General features: G+C 42.6%; 1 protein-coding gene across 2 annotated transcripts; it reads right to left on the bottom strand.

Moving 5' to 3' along the window:
* Positions 1-788: 788 nt before the first annotated feature.
* TK2 (thymidine kinase 2) lies at positions 789-16,891 on the bottom strand. Of its 2 annotated transcripts, XM_081871971.1 has the most exons (10): positions 16,554-16,891; positions 13,447-13,484; positions 11,481-11,555; positions 9,579-9,632; positions 8,495-8,584; positions 7,427-7,500; positions 4,792-4,880; positions 3,877-3,956; positions 2,371-2,451; positions 789-2,081 (listed from the first exon to the last, which is right to left on the bottom strand). In XM_081871971.1, the coding sequence occupies exons 1-10, from the start codon at positions 16,726-16,728 to the stop codon at positions 1,983-1,985; spliced, it is 855 nt and encodes a 284-aa protein (XP_081728097.1). In that variant the 5' UTR covers positions 16,729-16,891; the 3' UTR covers positions 789-1,982. The 2 variants fall into 2 exon arrangements, with proteins under 2 accessions (XP_081728097.1, XP_081728096.1); XM_081871970.1 differs by lacking the exon at positions 2,371-2,451 and having other exon boundaries at positions 16,554-16,840.
* Between the last annotated feature and the right edge of the window lie 561 nt (positions 16,892-17,452).

Genomic DNA, 17,452 nt, shown 5'->3' with positions numbered 1-17,452 from the left:
AGCCGCTAATAGCGCTAAGCCGCTAATGGGCTTGCTTCTCAAGACGAAAAAACCGCGAGACAAAGAGACTCGCGGAACGGATTCTTTTCGTCTTGCGAGGCACCACTGTACAGTAGTACCTCCGGTTATAAACTTAATTCATTTTGGAGGTCCGTTCTTAACCTGAAACCATTCTTAACCTGAGGTACCACTTCAGCTAATGGGGTCTCCTACAGCCGCCACGCCACCGGCGCACAATTTCTGTTGTCATCCTGAGGTAACATTCTTAACCCGAGGTACTACTTCCGGGTTAGTGGAGTCTGTAACCCAAAGTGTTTGTAACCCGAGATACCACTGTATAGGAGATATGCACACAGTATGCAGTTTAGGCCCAGGCTATCTGAAGGGCTGCATTCTCTCTCATGAGATCTCTGAGGGGAGGCCTTACTCTCACAGCCCCACCACCCTAACTGGCACATTTGGCGAGGATGCATAAGAGGGCCTTCTCAGTGGCTGCTCCCAGATTCTGGAACTCCTTTCCTAGAGAGAAAAGACAGGCTCCCACCTTGTCATCCTTCCACCAGCAGGTGAAGAGCTTTATTCCGGCAGGCTTTGAGGAACTGGCTGTTTTTAAGAAAAGGGCTTTTCATAGCGCAGTGCTGTTTTTTTACTAGATGTATTTTTATATCATTTTAATTCTACTTTTTAACTATTTTATATGTTTTTTAGCATTCTGTGTTTTATCCATGTTTGTTTCAATTGTTGTAAACCTGCCTTGAGTCCCAGTTTGGGGGGGGGGAGGCAGGATATAAATAAAGGAATAACTGCATTTATCGTCATCATGTTAAAACACACATTGTGACCAATCTTTACAAAAGAGCTTAAAGCAGTACACCTGTGGAGCCCGGCTCACAATGGTGCCCTAGATACGTGCTTTAAGTTTAAAATCTTCAGGGCTGCATCTAGACTAAAGCAGCCATCCTATACACACTTGCCCAGCAGTAATAGGAATGACATCTAAATCGATCTGCCTAGGTTGCTGCTGCAGATGAGTTGCACTTAAATCCCATTGGAATCAATGGGGCTTAAGTGAGCCGTGACTAGCTTTGCACATTGATATCAGCAGAACCTTAAGTGTGGATCCAGCCCGGTGTACTCAGACATATTTATATGTAACATCCTTCAAGAACTCAATGCTCACAATTCAGCAGGGTTCTGCAGACTAGGTTGGCAATGTTGACAAAACTCCACCGGAAGCGCAGGCGCCATTTGCCGGCCATTGCTTCATCTCAGTTAAGGCGCAATTGAAAAGTTCTTGCCCTTCCCTCCTCCTTTACTCTCTGGCAACCAAGTGCTAGCTAGAAAAAAGCACTAAAGCATGATGGCAACTGCCTCTCTCATCCCTTTAAAAGCCATGGGGAGAAAAAACCCAGCAGTGACACCACAGCTTCCTATTCCTTGAAATAATCATCAAATGGAAAATACATTGTACATATACATCCAAGTGGAGACGTGATAGGTTTTGCAAGGTTCTTACAGTTAGAGCTAATCTAGACATCGCAACAGTCCACAGTGGAACTGGAAAGAAGTGTGAAACTCCACCCAGTGCTTGATTTTTCTTCCCAACTCACAAAAAAATCCTTTAAGTAAGAGTAAGATTTGAATATACATGGACGTTTCAGACAGGCCTTCTTAGAAAGCAGTCTTTGACATAGCTTTATAATAGCAGCAACATTTTGGAATAATAGAAGTTGTCAGTGTATAACTACAGGTAAAGATGGAAATTTATAACAAAACCTGTTTTTCCCTAAGTTCTTGTTCAACATAAAAGGTACTTTACAAATTACAAGGAGTGTACAATATTGCATCCTACCAAAAAAACCCCTCATAATTATTATTCAGAGAAAGGATGTAATGAGGCTGCATATAACATATTTTCCTCAGGTCTCCTCCTTAGAACTGGTTTCTACAAGCAAGAACTGTACATTAAGGGAAATCTGTTTCTATACACAATGTTGCCTGGTGCAAAGGGTTAATATTCGGTCCTGATTCTCTTCGTATTTTTCCATCATATCCTGTAGGTCGTGGTCAGCCTGAAGCACCTTTGGAAAGAAACCAAACATTTGAAGTGTGTCATTCAGAAGCTGTGGGTGATGTCATTAAACATTGTATTGATGCTAACATTTAGGGTAGCTTTAAAGACTTAAGGAAGTGCAGACATCACTGCTCACTGCAGACATCAAATGAAATTTTCTCCAGCTTCCTGGAGAGTCAGTCAAAAGCTTGAAAAGCCCTGGAAGGTCAGCTGGGCTGGGCAAGGTGTGTGTGCTGGCATTAAACCCCAAAAGAGGAAGGGGTTGGCTTAAAAACTCAACATTAATATATACTTACAAGAACCGGGGAAGGAACTTTGAACATTGTTTGTTTAATGAGCCACTCTTCATAGAGCTGGTGAATAGCTGCTAAATATTCCTGTCCAAAAAAGGAGAAAATATTTTGTTTTATTTACAATATATGAGGAACCTCAGGTCTGGGAACCAAATGCAGCCCTCCGGGCCTTTTTATCCAGCCCTTTATTCGGCCAAGGCCATCCTCCCCACTAGTCCTGCTCTGTGCCCTCCCTTCTAGGCTGGAATGTCCCTGGAAGTACGATAATCCTCTTGGATGGAGGCCAACAAGTGGTGTTTGTCTGGCCACACCCAACATCCGTATGCAGCCTCTGGAAGGTGTCCCATGAAAGGGAAAAAATTCCCCCACTCATGCAGTAGACACAAAACTCTAGGACACAGGTGGGGAATCTTTTTCAGACTCCTAGGAGCTGCATGCCAGCAATGGGTGTTCCTCTCTTCATCCATTCCCCATCCAAGCAAGTGGGGGAACCCCCCTCCCCCTCCCCTAAACACTCAAAGCTGGCCACTGTACTCCATGCTCTGGTAACATCAAAACTAGTTTGTTGCAAAGTGTTCTATGTGGGGATACCCTTGAAGACAACTCGGAAATGTCAACTGGTCCAAAATGCAGCAGCCAGATTACAGGCCGGGGTTCCTTTTAGTTTACATTTACGCTCAGCTTTAAAACAGCTGCACTGTTTCCAGGCCCAATTCAAGGTGCTCGCATTGGTGTTCAAAGCCCTTAGCGACTCAGGCCTCAAATATCTGAAAGACCACATCCTTCACCACAGAAACTCTTGGGTGCTAGTCAGCAGAGGCAGCCATCTTGATTGTTCCTCCACACTCAGCAGCTTGTGGGGGGGAGACAATAAAGGGCATTCTCTAGAGCAGCCCCTAAATTGTGGAATTCCCTTTCTACAGAGGCGCATCTGGCAATTTCATCATACAGTTTTCAGCAAATGCTGAAGACGCATTTCTTTACCCTGGCCTTTTGACACCCAGGATGTATATTTTTAGGACCCATCCTATTTTATGTGATTGTGGGTTTTCGTTATTATGTTTTCTAAACTGTTTTCAATGTTGTCTTTTAATTTAAAATGTTGAAGCCCAGCCTAGGTCCTTGGGGTGAAGGGTGAGATGATGATGATGATGATGATACAGAAACACTTTCACACAGAGAGAGTGTTACATCCTTCCCCACAGATCTATCCCATGCAGCAATCTGGCTTGAGGAATGCCTCTCGTTTTATCTAATGGAAGTCTTTTTCCACAAGCCTAACTGCTAAGTTGAGGGAAGGGGCGTTATGGAATCTTATCAAGATCACAGGAGCATTAGACTTGGAAAAAAACTCCCAGACTGATACCTCTGGCAGAGAAAACGTACACCTTGCACTAAGGCTTTATATTCTTTCCATTCTTCTTCCACCCTGTCAAGTTCTGGTGTGGTTAGCCTTTAAAGGCCCTTTGGGTGAGTTCATTCCAAAATGCTAGAAAACTCCCTCCTTACCATAGGAATAACCTTTTCCTCTTCCCTGCATCTTCTCTTCAGTCTCTCATAACATGTCTCAGGAGAGGTCTGTAGATAAACTGTCATTTAAAATAAAAAGAAAGAGGTTTTGAATGGTCCGTCCTGCTCTTGAAGGCTCGGAGACGAGTTACATTTCTGGCTTAGTGTTCAGGAAAAAACCTACACCCAGCCTATCCGGTATTTCATTTACAAATCTAGTACAGGTATCTCACAGTTTACATACATTTAACTTGTGCACATTCAGTTTTACACATTTGGCAATAATTATTTTATTTTATTTACAAATGGGGCAGGCATCCAAGAAAAAAAAAGACTTTGGCAATCCCACCTGACATTAAACCCAATGTATTTTGACTAAACGGGATTTTGGCTCTCTGTACTATCCCCTGGAACATAACCCCCGCACAAGTTGAGAGTCACTTGTATTACTATTTATTAACTTATATATCACTTAATGTCTAAATAGGCTTTTCAGTGTTTTACAAATCTAGAGAACGTCAAGAATGCAGATGCTTCGAAAGCAGTTTACAAGTAGCATTAAACTATATTTTTATCAAACACAAACAGAATAAGATCAATATGTAAAATGTCAGAATGCTTCTCACAGGGCAGCTGGGGAGGAAAGGGAGAGTTCACCTGGATCAGGCCCTAATGTCTTCTTCCCCCCCTCCTCGCTGCCCCACAGTGATCCTGGTGGTATGAGAGGAAGGTCCAGGTGGAGGAGGCTTAGAGGTGGTGTTTACCTGTGCCCTTCTCTCTCCAAGAATCCTTTCCACAGGATGGTTGATGGCAGAAGGTAAGCCTAAAATGCTACCACATCTGGCTAGCTCAACTAGTAACCTGAAGGCAAAGAAAGTGATGGGGGGGGGGGCTTCCAAAGCATAAGCACTTTACCTATCAGATCAACTGAAACATCCATGTTCTTTATGATCCACTCGAACCATTCTGTCAATACCACGTAATCCACCTCCGGCATTCTCCCACTGTAAAGAAGAAACACATAATATGGATATATCTGAGGAAATGTACAGAGCTGTGCAACTTAAATAAAAAGTATTTTTAAAGAGAGCTTTCACTGTTATACAACAGATGGTGCCATCATGAGGCAACACACACACGCACACACACACAATTTGCATCTGTCTCCTTGGAAACCCTCACTGTAAACCAGCAATGACTTCTAACCAAATCACAAACGAGCCAAAATATTTCTATACAAGCTGACTGGTGTATCAAACACGTTCACTGGATTGATTTCAAACAGGTCAGAAAGCAATATTATCTGCAACTATACACAATTTGTGTTTCAAAATCCACAAATGGAGGTGGTGCGGAGTAATTTTAGGTTTTTTATCCTCTTCATCTTTAAGTCATCCTCTATCCCTTTCAAAAGCCTTAAATATTCTTTGGCTGAAATGCTGATTTTCACTGTTTATTTCATAAAACTTATTTATCACTCAATAGTTTTTTAAAAAAAAAACACAAAGAGGTTTACGAAAAGAGTAAAACAATAAAATTATCTGTTAAAAACAGCTATTCCAAACATTAATAATTAAAATGAGTGATAAGCTAAACAGATTAAAACACATTAATATTCTACATATGTAGGTAGCCTTGTCTAAACAAAAATATTTTTAGCTGGTGCCAAATCTGACATCAATAGGCAGGGAGTTCCAAAGGGTGGGTTCTGCCTCATGAAAAGGTCAAGTTCTTACAAATGCAGAACAAGCATTCTGTGGCACCTGCAACACTGCCACTTCCATAGATCAAAGCAATCCCAGTGGGCATATATGGGGTAAAGCAATCTCTCAGGTAAGTTGGTCCCAAAGTGTTAAGGGCTTGACCTTGCCCTGCTAGCAGTCTAGCAGGCTAGCCCTAACTAGCCACCAGTGCAGGTCTCTGAGCACAGGTGCTGAGAGGGTCTCACTCCTGTCAGCTATTGTACTGCAGCATTCTGCATCACCTGCAGCTTCTGAATCAAGCATAAAGGAAGATTAAAACACATTAGGTTTTCTGCATTGCAGCCTGATGCACTGAATCCAATAAATCCATTACTTCTTTCCTGAAGTTAAACACACAAACGCTAAACAGGCCATTCCTCAGTTCAAGACCATTTTGCTGCCTGAGGCAGACAAGATAGCACAACTCTCTCCCCATCCCCTTAAAATCAATGTACACAAGCCAAAGGGACAGGTAGTTAAATCTTTCTGATGATAGGAGAGCACATCCACTGCACCCAAGGGCAGTAGGCTAGTTTATGAGGTATAACAAAGCCTGTGTGGCATTCACAACATTGTTCTCCGACATCTTACGGTTGTTGCCTGCCCCTTGGCATCTGCTGCCTGAGACAGCTGCCTTGCTTTGCCTAATGGTAGAGCCGGCCCTGCCAACTCTCTTAAGGCAATTTTGAAAACAGTAATAATATGTACAGGCTCTAAGCTCACGCAAGACTCTCAGCAGGCTTGTGGGTTCTGCCCAATATATAAAAAGCAATGCAAATGAATGTTTTAACATGCAAACAAAATAGCAAGTGTTATTCGCCCACCCCCACCCCACAACAGACCATGGACAAACACCAAACCTTTCCGATTTATTTTTGCATAATAAAACCAGCACGTTTCAGAAAATCAGCAAAGCGACTATGTAGCGCAGATGCCACCTTGTGGATTAACAGGCAGGTGCCTTTACCCCTTCCAAAGAAATGCATTAATTCTGGGGTCTTTTCAAGCAGAAATATAAATTCCTGTTCAGCACAGCCACATGACAGCATGGCAGCAGCAATAGCAGCTAGAATGCACATTTTGGCACAAGGAACTGACAAAAAATTGCACGTCATTTGTAGCCACTGTGGGTGGTAGGCTCCAACTGAGAAGCACATGTTCTTGCATCAGGTATCCTTATTCAGAATACACTAGTAGGACCTGCAACAAAATGCTGCAGCGTGAAGTGCTTCCTTTCTAAGGCTTCTAGCCAATCATGGCTTCCTCCATTTTACTCAATTCCACCCATCCCATTTTCTGATGAACCCCCCAGCCCACCCCCAATAGTCCTTCAGTATCCACTGAAACTATTCAGTTCTCATTGGGCAGGGGGTATTTTTAAATGGGGGGGGGGGAGTTCTGCCCTAAAGGTTTTTTGTGTAAAATGCTTTGGTATGAACCTCTGCAAACCTTGCCATTTCCCTGAGGCTGCCATAGCCTTCTCCATGTGGGTGGGTGGGTGGGTGGTATCATTTTGGCTACATAAATCCATGGCAATCATGCCTGATCATCAGAAATATTCAGAATCTATTTTGTACATGACATTAATCTTGAATCTCAAGAACATAAAAAGGAGCAGGTTTCCATCTTAACCTTTACTTGGCATCTGCATCAGCAAATAAAAAACACACCATGCTGGATCGAAGTAGTTAACACAATACAGCAAAATTTCAGATATTCAATGCAAGAGAATAAGCTAAAAGCATGGTTCTAACATTACAAAATGTAAACACAAGCCAAGATTTTTTTAAAAAAACTGGGTACTGTACCTTCGGTAAAGGTTTTCTACAAAAATGTATTTGGCGCTGTGGATTGACCTCTCCATCATTCTAATTGGTGAAATCTGAAAATGGAGGGATTCCAAGAGACATTTAGCCATTTCCTTCCCCGTTTCACAAGGGAGGGCATCCACACAGTATTGATACAGAAACTGTAACAGGAAACGGATTACGAAAGCCAGAATACAATACTGGGGGGGGGGGGTGTCATAGATTCATGAAAAACAGCTATATCAGGAACAAGATCAAGAAGCATGCTATGACTATTTAAAACCAGCCAATACTTTTAGTTTTTTTACAGTAAAAGAAACCTATAGGACCACAGCAACTTATTACTATAAAAAAAGAAACTACCTGAAGCAAATGAATAGTCTGTGTCCATTTAAGGGCTTAAAGGCAAGGGCTTGCAAGGCCAACCACACTCTTCCTGGAAGGAAGTTCCATAGCTAAGGAGCTGCTACTGAGAAGACACCATCCCTCATGCCCACCAACCTGCGATCATAGTGACAGAATACAAGAAGGGCTTCTTAGACCACAGGCAGTCTGGTGTGCATCTCGTTCCACAGAGCAACATAAGAACTCTGTTGAGGGTGCTGGTTTTAACTGACTTGGCACCTAGGAACTTTCAAGGACCTCCTTCTTCCATGTATTTCTTCCTACATAATATCATATGAGATCTTGTTCCAAATGCCACAACAAGACATTACCAGGAGCAGGGCCTTTTTATTGGTGGCTCCCACCTTACGGAATGCCTTTCCAAAGGAGATCAGGCTAGGCCTTCCTGACCAATTTCTGACCTTTGCACACTAGGCTGCATTCCAGCCAGGCAAAAACCAGGTGTTTTTACACTCCTACGCATCATTCCATCCAGGCAAGCAAGAACCATTTCCACCAATTCAAGGACACATTCCAGCCAGGCAAAAGCTCTCGAGGAAGGCACAGAGCAGGACCAGCAAGAGGCAAAGCAAGAGGTCTTGAGATGTGCATTCAGCCCCAGAGCCCAAACGTTTCCCACTCCTGGTCTAGTGTTAAAAGAAACAAATGTAGTTCAAAACCTACCATTGGCTTTATATGCTGGTCCAACATAGTCAGCTGCACGTAAGTCTGTAACGTTATCCCCCAGCGGGATGCGTCTTGGTACATTAAGCCCTGAAAGAAGGAGAAGCAGCGTTGCTTTCCTCACTATTTTTATTGCATTTTCATAGTTGTTAAAATAATGTCTGGTGGCATTATCACAAAATAAAGTGAAGCCATATGACAGAAAATAAAGCTTGGAGATATATATAAATATTACCTTGGAAATTATTTTTTCAGTGATTTACAAGTAAACTCCGTTTCTAGATAGATCTATTTCTTGTGATTCCTTTGCTCATAAAATAAAAGAGTTCTTGGTTTATTATTTATTCATTAAATTTATATTCCAGGCCTTCCTCCCAAAGGAGCTCAGGAGGCAGGACAGAATAAGCAACCATCTTGATCCATCCATAACAATGCGATACGGGAGGAGCTCTTGAAGATTCCCAGTGAGCTGCTGTGGAATGTCTGATTATAATGAGCTCCAAGTCATAGGAACATAGGAAGCTGCTGTATACAGAGCTAGACCACTGGTCCATCAAGTTCAGTATTGTCAGCTGCTATGGCCCTTCAGGATTTCAGACAGGGTCTCTCCAAGTCCTTTCTGGAGATTCTCAGGATTGAACCTGGGACTTTGTGCATACAAAGCAGATGCTCTGCTCCTGGGCTACAGCCCTTCCCTATGAATCCAAAATCAGTTTTTTTTCAGATAACCAAGTAGGGCAACCTTAGGCACATATGGCATATCATGCTCCATAATACCTTTTATTATCTCCTTGTCAAATGGATTATATTTACTAGCAGCTCCAGGAGATGAAGCAATGGCACAGTCATTTTGTTTAGTGGGCGCAACAATTAAGGTAGGACATGGTACGTTATCTATTCAACAATTTTCATTCCTAAACCAAGTAGCTGAAGCAGCAGCATTATGAGAGCAGGATCACAGCTGCACTTTATTTTTGTTTCAAATCACCACCGTAACTCACATTACGTTCAAACAACAGAACCATGCCTACAAAACAACAGTAACTCATTATTTTGGTATTATTATTGCTATTAGATAGCTTACCAGAGGGTTATGACCACGAACGTTCCTCCATTTAGATACTGGTTCAGTCAACACCTGAGTGTGAAATTTATAAAAATAAAAATTAATGATAAAACATTTTTGTTTTTTGCTTAATTTGCTATTAGCTCTGGCTCTTTCTTTTGTGATGCTGCCTTCAGTTTTAGCCGGTTTGGGTGACTTGCTTTAATCATGGCAGCATTTTTCGCAGGGGTTGTACTTGACCGCATGCTTTGAGTGACAGGCGCTCTATCACTGAGCTACAACCTTTCCCCAAATTCCTAATTCAATGACAGAGTTGGCAAGGTCCTTGTAGGCTATTTAATCCAACTGCTTGCTTGATGTTGGAAATCCAGGGGCTATTCAGCCTGAAGTGAACCCACTGCTGGGTAACTGGTTCCATTCTCAAACAGCTGTTACCATCACAAAGCTTCAATCAAAAATCTAACCTCCTGTAACCTACACTCATTGGATCTTCTCATTTCAGACAGTCTCTTCCCTCTTTAATGCAGCAGCCCTTCCAGGGGCTGTACTTTCTGGAGACTGGGGTGAGTCACTGTTGGTGTTCCCCCCATGGCTAGATGCGTGGCTTGGATGCACCAGGAGCCATGCAGCTAGTACTGGTAGAACTCCTTTCTGGTTAAGGTCAGACAGGCCCCTTCCCTGGTGAACTTCTGACACCTATTGAAGACATTTTTATTCCAGCAGGCATTGTAATTAATGTCTGACTTTATGGTTTTAATAGATTGTATTTTTTTGTATCGTATCTTGTAATGTGCTTAGATGCTATTGTAGAAGAAGCATATAAATAATTCAAATAAACAAAAACTCTGAAGAGTGCTGTCATGTCCCAGCTTCAGTCTTCTCTTCTCTAAGCTAAACATAGCCACTTAAGGGCTGCTTCTACAAGATACTCAGGATCACTTAACAATTAAAGCGTAATTCAGATGTGATAAGAGATCCTGTGTTTGCACTCCATTTGCAGATGATTATGGGTGGTGGTGGGGGACGCAGGTGGCGCTGTGGGTAAAACCTCAGTGCCTAGGACTTGCTGATCGCAAGGTCAGCGGTCGAATCCCCACTTCGAGCTCCCGTCGTTCGGTCCCAGCTCCTGCCAACCTAGCAGTTCGAAAGCACCCCTAAGTGCAAGTAGATAAATAGGTACCGCTTTACAGGGGGAAGGTAACGGCGTTTCCGTGTGCGGCGCTGGTGCTGGCTCGCCAGAGCAGCTTTGTCACGCTGGCCACATGACCCGGAAGTGTCTTCGGACGGCGCCAGCTCCCGGCCTCTTAAGCGAGATGAGCGTGCAACCCTAGAGTCGGACACAACTGGCACGTACCTTTACCTTTACCTTTACCTTTACCTTTACCTTTATGGGTGGTGGTGGGGGGTGGAATGTAATGTACTCCTGCATTAGGTGACAACTGAGCTGCCTATTTCACTTGCTAGCCTAGAGGCTGCATCTGTACAGAGGAAGGCAATTTTAGTCCCTGCTCTGTGTAGCTTTGCAGGAAAACCAGTTCCCATCTACTGGCATTCGCCAACATTTTATTTATTTATGAATGAATGAATGAAAAGAAATTTAAAAGATAAATCTGAAACCATATCCTATGCGTGTTTAACTCAAAGAAACTTATCAGGGCTTCCTTTTTCATTAAACGTATTTTGGATTAGAGCCTGACTTGGGTCATACACACCATACATTTAAAGTACAATGTTTGCCCCTAAAGAATCCTTTGTAGTTTACCTGTCACAGACCAACAATTCCCAGCACTTTTAAATGACAATTCCCAGGATTCTTTGAAGCAAGCCATCTGCTTTAGAAGTTATTCAAATGCATGGTGCGGATGTGACCTAAGATCAAACATCATCAGAAAACTTGTGTGAAATCTCAAAACACATCACCTCAATGCTGGTATTTTTGGCAAAATAATCCAGGCATGTTGTCTTCCCGCTTGCAATATTCCCCTCGATGCAGATCTAGTAGGAGAGGTGGGGGGAAACAAGACACAATATTAAATGTCAGCAAACAAAAGACTTGCAAACAGAAGTGCTGCTCAAAACTTTGTGGAGGAAAAGCTGAGAAATGCATTTCTCCCCTAAGCAGAATGTGAATAATGGTGCAAAAGTAAACTTCTCACCTCTGAGAATTCTACACTTTTCTGTATGTATCTTGGCATCCATAAGTTACCTTTTTACGAGTTTAAAAAGACTAACAAGTCACTTCTGTGTTTTTGCTTTAACTTCTTTCCTCTTCTGAATATATATTTCACAAGTGTTTTACAGTTGCACATGTTGCAAACGGAAAATGCACTGTTTGGTTTTCTGAAAGCCATGATGAGCAGTGAGAGCAATCTTAATTCCTGAACCACTGCACTGGAGTGGGGCTTAGGATGTGGAAGAGATTTCTCTGTACCCAATGATATTGTGGATAGGGTAGAAGCTACCACCAGCAGAAACTTTGCTGTCAGTAACCAGTATGGCTCCATGAAATGGGGTGTTTCAGAGCCAGAGAGAGAGGCAAGACCTGGGCAGACCAAGGAGCCACTGCATCCTAAGCCAATTCAACCACCAGCAATGGACCTAATCCCAGGCCATTCTGCTATGCCAGCTTGGAACTAGAGCAGTGAAAATCAGCATTTTTGCTCTCCCATCAGGCTCGCAATCCTGCAATCTTTTGCACATGTATAGTACTGTTTCACAAGGATTTTTTTTTAGACTGAAGTCTGTGGTAAAAGGATAGTTGAGTATTTTGTACGTTTTTCCAAAATGTATCAAATATAATATAAGAAGGCTACGGTCAATAGGTAGGGTCTGAGTCCCAGTTCAGGGCCTGCACTGGAAATTCTACTGAGAGCCTAACACAAGCCACGCTCTCTCACCACCTCTGTCACCCCAGCTGTAAAATGGAGATAACTATACTATCCCGCTTTATACTTGATTTTTTAGTGTTAGTTCATACATGTGGAGCACTTAAACCTTTTCAAAACACTCCCGTTACATATCAGACAGCTGCTGTCTCTACTGTTTTTTCAGCACCTGTTGAAGACTTTCAACAAATCTTCCAACAGGTCTCCTATGTGGATATTTTTATCCCAACCAGTATCTGTATTGATCTGAAACTGGTTTTATGCATGCCATGGTTTTAAGAGTTCGTATAGCTGCAATTGTTTTTATACATTTTTATTGTATTGTGGAATCACTTCTGAGATGCTTCAGAGGAAGCGATTTGGTTGTTTTTTTTAAAGAAAACTTTATTAGTTTTCAATTTATTATAGAAACATGAAGAAAAACGATAACAAAAACTCAGTAATATAGCCAACTAAAGGCACAGAATACAAAACCTATGTTAAATAATAACATCCTACTTAAAATGACAACATCCGTATTTCTCCAGGCACGCCTGGGAAGAGGTACCTGTAAATCTGAAATTAAACTATCTGAAATAAAATCCCACCATACTGAGTAGAAATGATCAGGATCTTTCTTTCCCCATGAGAGTTGTAACTTATGTGTTATTTTTTCCTGTAATAATTAAATTCCAGAGATTTTTATACCATAAGGATATAGTCAGATATTTTTAAACGATTTCCACTGTTGTGCTATAGAGATCCGGGCAGCTGCCAGCATCTATTTCAAAAGTTCTTTTTGGCGAAATGCCTTCATAGTATTTGTCCAGTCTAAATATTTAGTAAGAATTAATCAACAACAACAACAACAAAGTACAATTATTTCCATCCCTTATGACTGAAGGTATTAAAAGTTAAACTAGTACTTCTGCATTCAAGTGTGTCTTTCTATGCATTTTATAACTATCTCAAATATCAATAACATTGCCTTTATTGGGGGGAATGGGAAGCCTTATACTTACAACTGTCTTCTTCCGTCCTCCATTTTCCATGTGTTTATCTAAAAAATAAACAAACCACTAGTTAGAACATTAACCTTGACAATAAGGCCACATACACACCATACATTTAAAGCACTATCATACCACTTTTAATAGTATGGCTTCCCCCAAAGAATCATGGGAACTGTGGCTTCTTAAGGTTGCTGGGAGTTGCCATGAGACCCCCTGTTCTGGTCAGAGAGCTAAAGTTACTTGAGTTCCCTCGGAAGAGGGAATGATACACCACTCTGTGTATTGTAGCTCTGTGAGGGGAAATAGGGATCTCCCAACAAATCTCAGCACACTTAACAAACTACAGTTCCCAGAATTCCCATGACTGTTTAAAATAGCATCATAGTGCTTTAAATGTTGAGTGTAGTTGAGGTGCAGCTCTCTCAGCTTAACCTACCCCACAGGGTTATAAGAATAAAATGCAAAAAAGAATCATATACACCTTGAGCTACTTGGATAAAAGAGGCAGGACAAAAAATGTACTAAATAAGACAATTTAAATCATTCTATTGCTGATGTTCAAGCCATGAGTGCCATTGCACATGGAACCAATGCAGATCGGTAGCCTTGGTTTGCAGTAGTGTGTACAAAATATGGTAGGGGGGACACCCTAAAGGCAAGGTTCATCCAGAACAATTAAGTGAGGGCTGAGTATACTCAACAGCCACAGAAAGCTAGCTGTTGGGGAGCAGAAACAAATCACTAGGTGGGAATGAAGTATCTTCAACGGAAGCATTACACACTGCAACATTTTGCTGAAGGTCCCACTTGAAACAGTTCATTCAGCTTATGGTATGTATTGCCATGTTAGAAGTAGTGGGCAGCCAGTATGTCTCACTGGTCAGAAAACATCACATGTAAGGACTTAGGTCTGTCAACTTAGGTCTTTTCTGCAAGGAGAAAAGCAGGTATGGTCTGCTGCAAGAGCTCTTGTTGCCAATGCAATGCTGCAAGTCACACTTTGGAAAGGCACAATGGTGCAACTCATGCAGCTGCACAGTGCAAGGCCCTCCACATATCAGATGCTGAGAGAGACAGCTTGCAGCACAGGAAGGATGTGGTAGAGGCAACACTATGTATACTGCTAACAACAAGACAAAGACTCACATCATACAAGAACAACACTACCACAAGGCATTATCAACGTCACAGACTAAAGCAAAGTCAAGTTGCTAAACAACAGATTATTCACACACAGAGAGAGGCGAACACTCTTGATGGCTAAAGAAAACCTCTATGTTCTGAAGCTATATACTTGCAAATACTACTTGCTGGTGAATGGCAGTGGGAGAGGGTGATTTGCCCATGTTTGTGGGCTTCAAGGAGGTATCTGGCTGGCCACTTTGAGGAACAGGATTCTTGACTAGGAAAACAGGCCTTTGAGGTGATTTAGCAGAGCTCTTCCTAACACACACAGTACAGTCCTTTGTCAGAGTTGCATCTCCACTGTTTAATTTTCCATTTACAGGGAGATAGCAGGGGGTAGGGGCAATAATTCAGGCATAGTTATTTTCCATGTAGATTCTCTGGTGATGAGAGGACTGTACTGCAGGCCTAATTACAGCAGAAACATAAATGAGCACCACTTGTCATGGAGCTCAACCATGATCCCCAGGAGCTGTAGCTAAACCCACATTCCTACGTGTGAAAATGGGTTAAAATTTCTGAAACACCACCAGAAAAAAGTTTCAGCACAGTCAGAACACTGCAGTTGGGGAAAGTCAAGTGCTGGCATAGCAACAACTTTTGGACCGTCTCATACATGTCAGAGCCAGTATATTCACAAAAGCCATACTGTTCTGTGCAATCCTCCTGTGTCACTCTTAAAGGGACAAAATTAGCTTGAGTAATCTGCTTAAGAGCAGATGCCAGAGAGGACTGTGAAGAAGAGCTGGTCTTCACAAGAGCAACTTCCAGAGCAGGTTTACAGCCAAGGAATGAGGGAGGCCTCCAGCAGCACTCCACTCCAGAACCCTACAGCAGCAGGCCTAGATGTGAGAGATAAATTTACCTGCTGATGAATGGTTTAGTGGGCTCCTACTGTGATACACTCTCTCTCCTTCTCTCTCTCTCTGTGTGTGTGTGTAAACAGTCCAACAGATAGACTGGAATCAAGCATAACTATATATCTCCCCTCTGCCTGTTTCCTGAGAAGGCAGATATTTTGGAAAAATACTTTCCTGCAGAAATCTATTACAGGGCAGTATTAAATAGATAGCTTCAAGTACTTTTTCAGAAGCATCTCATGATGCTATATTTTGTTGCACATCCAACTTGTGAATAATTATCCATTCAGCAGATACCTATATCTGTGTATATTACTTTTTTTGGACTGAAGGATTTTCGTTATTACATTTGTGCATCATGACCCGAGTTTATAAAGAAGCTTCCTCATTTTTTTCAAGTCACCATCATTTATGTGCAAAGCCAGAATAGAAAGTAAAATGGTATAACCACTGTATGTTTTTTATCTGTACAAAGGGAAGATGAGAAATATCACTAACTTCTATCTTTCTCTCTCCATAACAGAATTTGTATCCTGCTTAATTGTAAATAAGCCCTCTAAGGAGTGTGTTTATGCACAACCAAGGTCCCTTGACTCATTTTGAGTCTGTGTGATATCATACTTCACACATAACACAGCTTTAAAGGGAGGTTGTTGGAGCGGAGGGAGAAACTGCAAGTATTCGAAGAAGCGGAACCGAAGGTAACCATTACACATTACTGCAGAATCAGAAATAAAACTCATTTGAATTCAACAGAGCTTCTTCCCAGCTAAACTTACATACAGATTGTGGCATGTATCTACAATAGTCCAGGCATCAATTCAAATCCACGTGCTAAAACAACATTAACAGCACGACCCTAAAAGTGTCCACTCAACGGGAAGGCTCACTGTGCTTAGTAGCTACTTGAGCGCACACGAACTACAGACACTGTTTTGCATCTTCCAAACCAGCAAAGGAAGGTTTCTGATGGAAAAAGAACAGCGTCTCCGGATTTCATTTGTTTTGGGGGTTTTTTAAAAAAAGAATATTGATTAGACATGCAGGGGACTAAACTAGGAGCAGACCTACAGGAAGCGTCTTGAGAAGATCCAGTCATGCAGCAGGAGCGCGGATCTCTTTGCAGAAGTGGCTCAGGCTTTGCGGGCCTGCCCTTCCAGGTGCAGAAGTCGCAGGCGAGCTGAACCCCTCGCGCGCACCGGGAACCTAGAAGGGGCGGGCGGCAGAGCGATTGCAGCAACCACATCGCCCATGTCCGGAGGCAGCTCTCGCAGGCTGCTGCTAGCTGTGCAAAGCCAAGCGATGCAACGACCGCTTCCTTCCGCCTCTCTTGCCGCTGCAGACCGTCTACTTCCTGTGCAAGATCGTGACGCCTCCGCCTGCTCCCGGAGGCAAGCGAAGCATTTGCAAAGCGGGAATTTTAAAGGCGCAGCAGGGCTTGTTGACCATCGCGATCTAAGCTGTTCGCGTCGGGGGTTGTTATTGTTGTCGTTTCGGGAAGGAGCTGTTCCATTTGACACCATCTGACATTTCAAACGATGATGTGTCTCCCTTCTTCTATGGACCGAATGCATCTGTCTGCATTGACTAGGGCTGCAAACCTAGGTACGCCTCCCTGCGAGTAAGCCGCCCCATCGAGCAGACTGTTGCTGTCACTTCGGGCGCAGAGTGAACAAGAGATTCCCCTCTGCACGCTGGAATTTGTACCCATATGTTGTGGACTTACGCGGTTGAATGTGGAATGCAACGTAAACCTATGTATTTATATAACACTGACTGAATGGATACTCTAAGCATACAAGCACCACTTCAAACATTACCAGCCCCGAGCGTGAAAATTTTTCTTCGTGCATTTAAAGGACGTGGCTTTTCCCGCAAAAATCGTGGCAACTGTCGTTTGTGAAGGGTGCTGAGAATTGTAGTTGGGGGGGGGGGGGAGGATTAAAGTTCCCAGGATTCTTTGGTGGGAA

The sequence above is a fragment of the Podarcis erhardii genome (assembly GCF_964252035.2).
Source record: "Podarcis erhardii genome assembly, chromosome: 7".
Classification (NCBI taxonomy): Eukaryota; Metazoa; Chordata; class Lepidosauria; order Squamata; family Lacertidae; genus Podarcis; species Podarcis erhardii.
The sequence above is the reverse complement of the archived record's forward strand: the minus strand, read 5'-3'. Positions and strand labels throughout refer to the sequence as shown.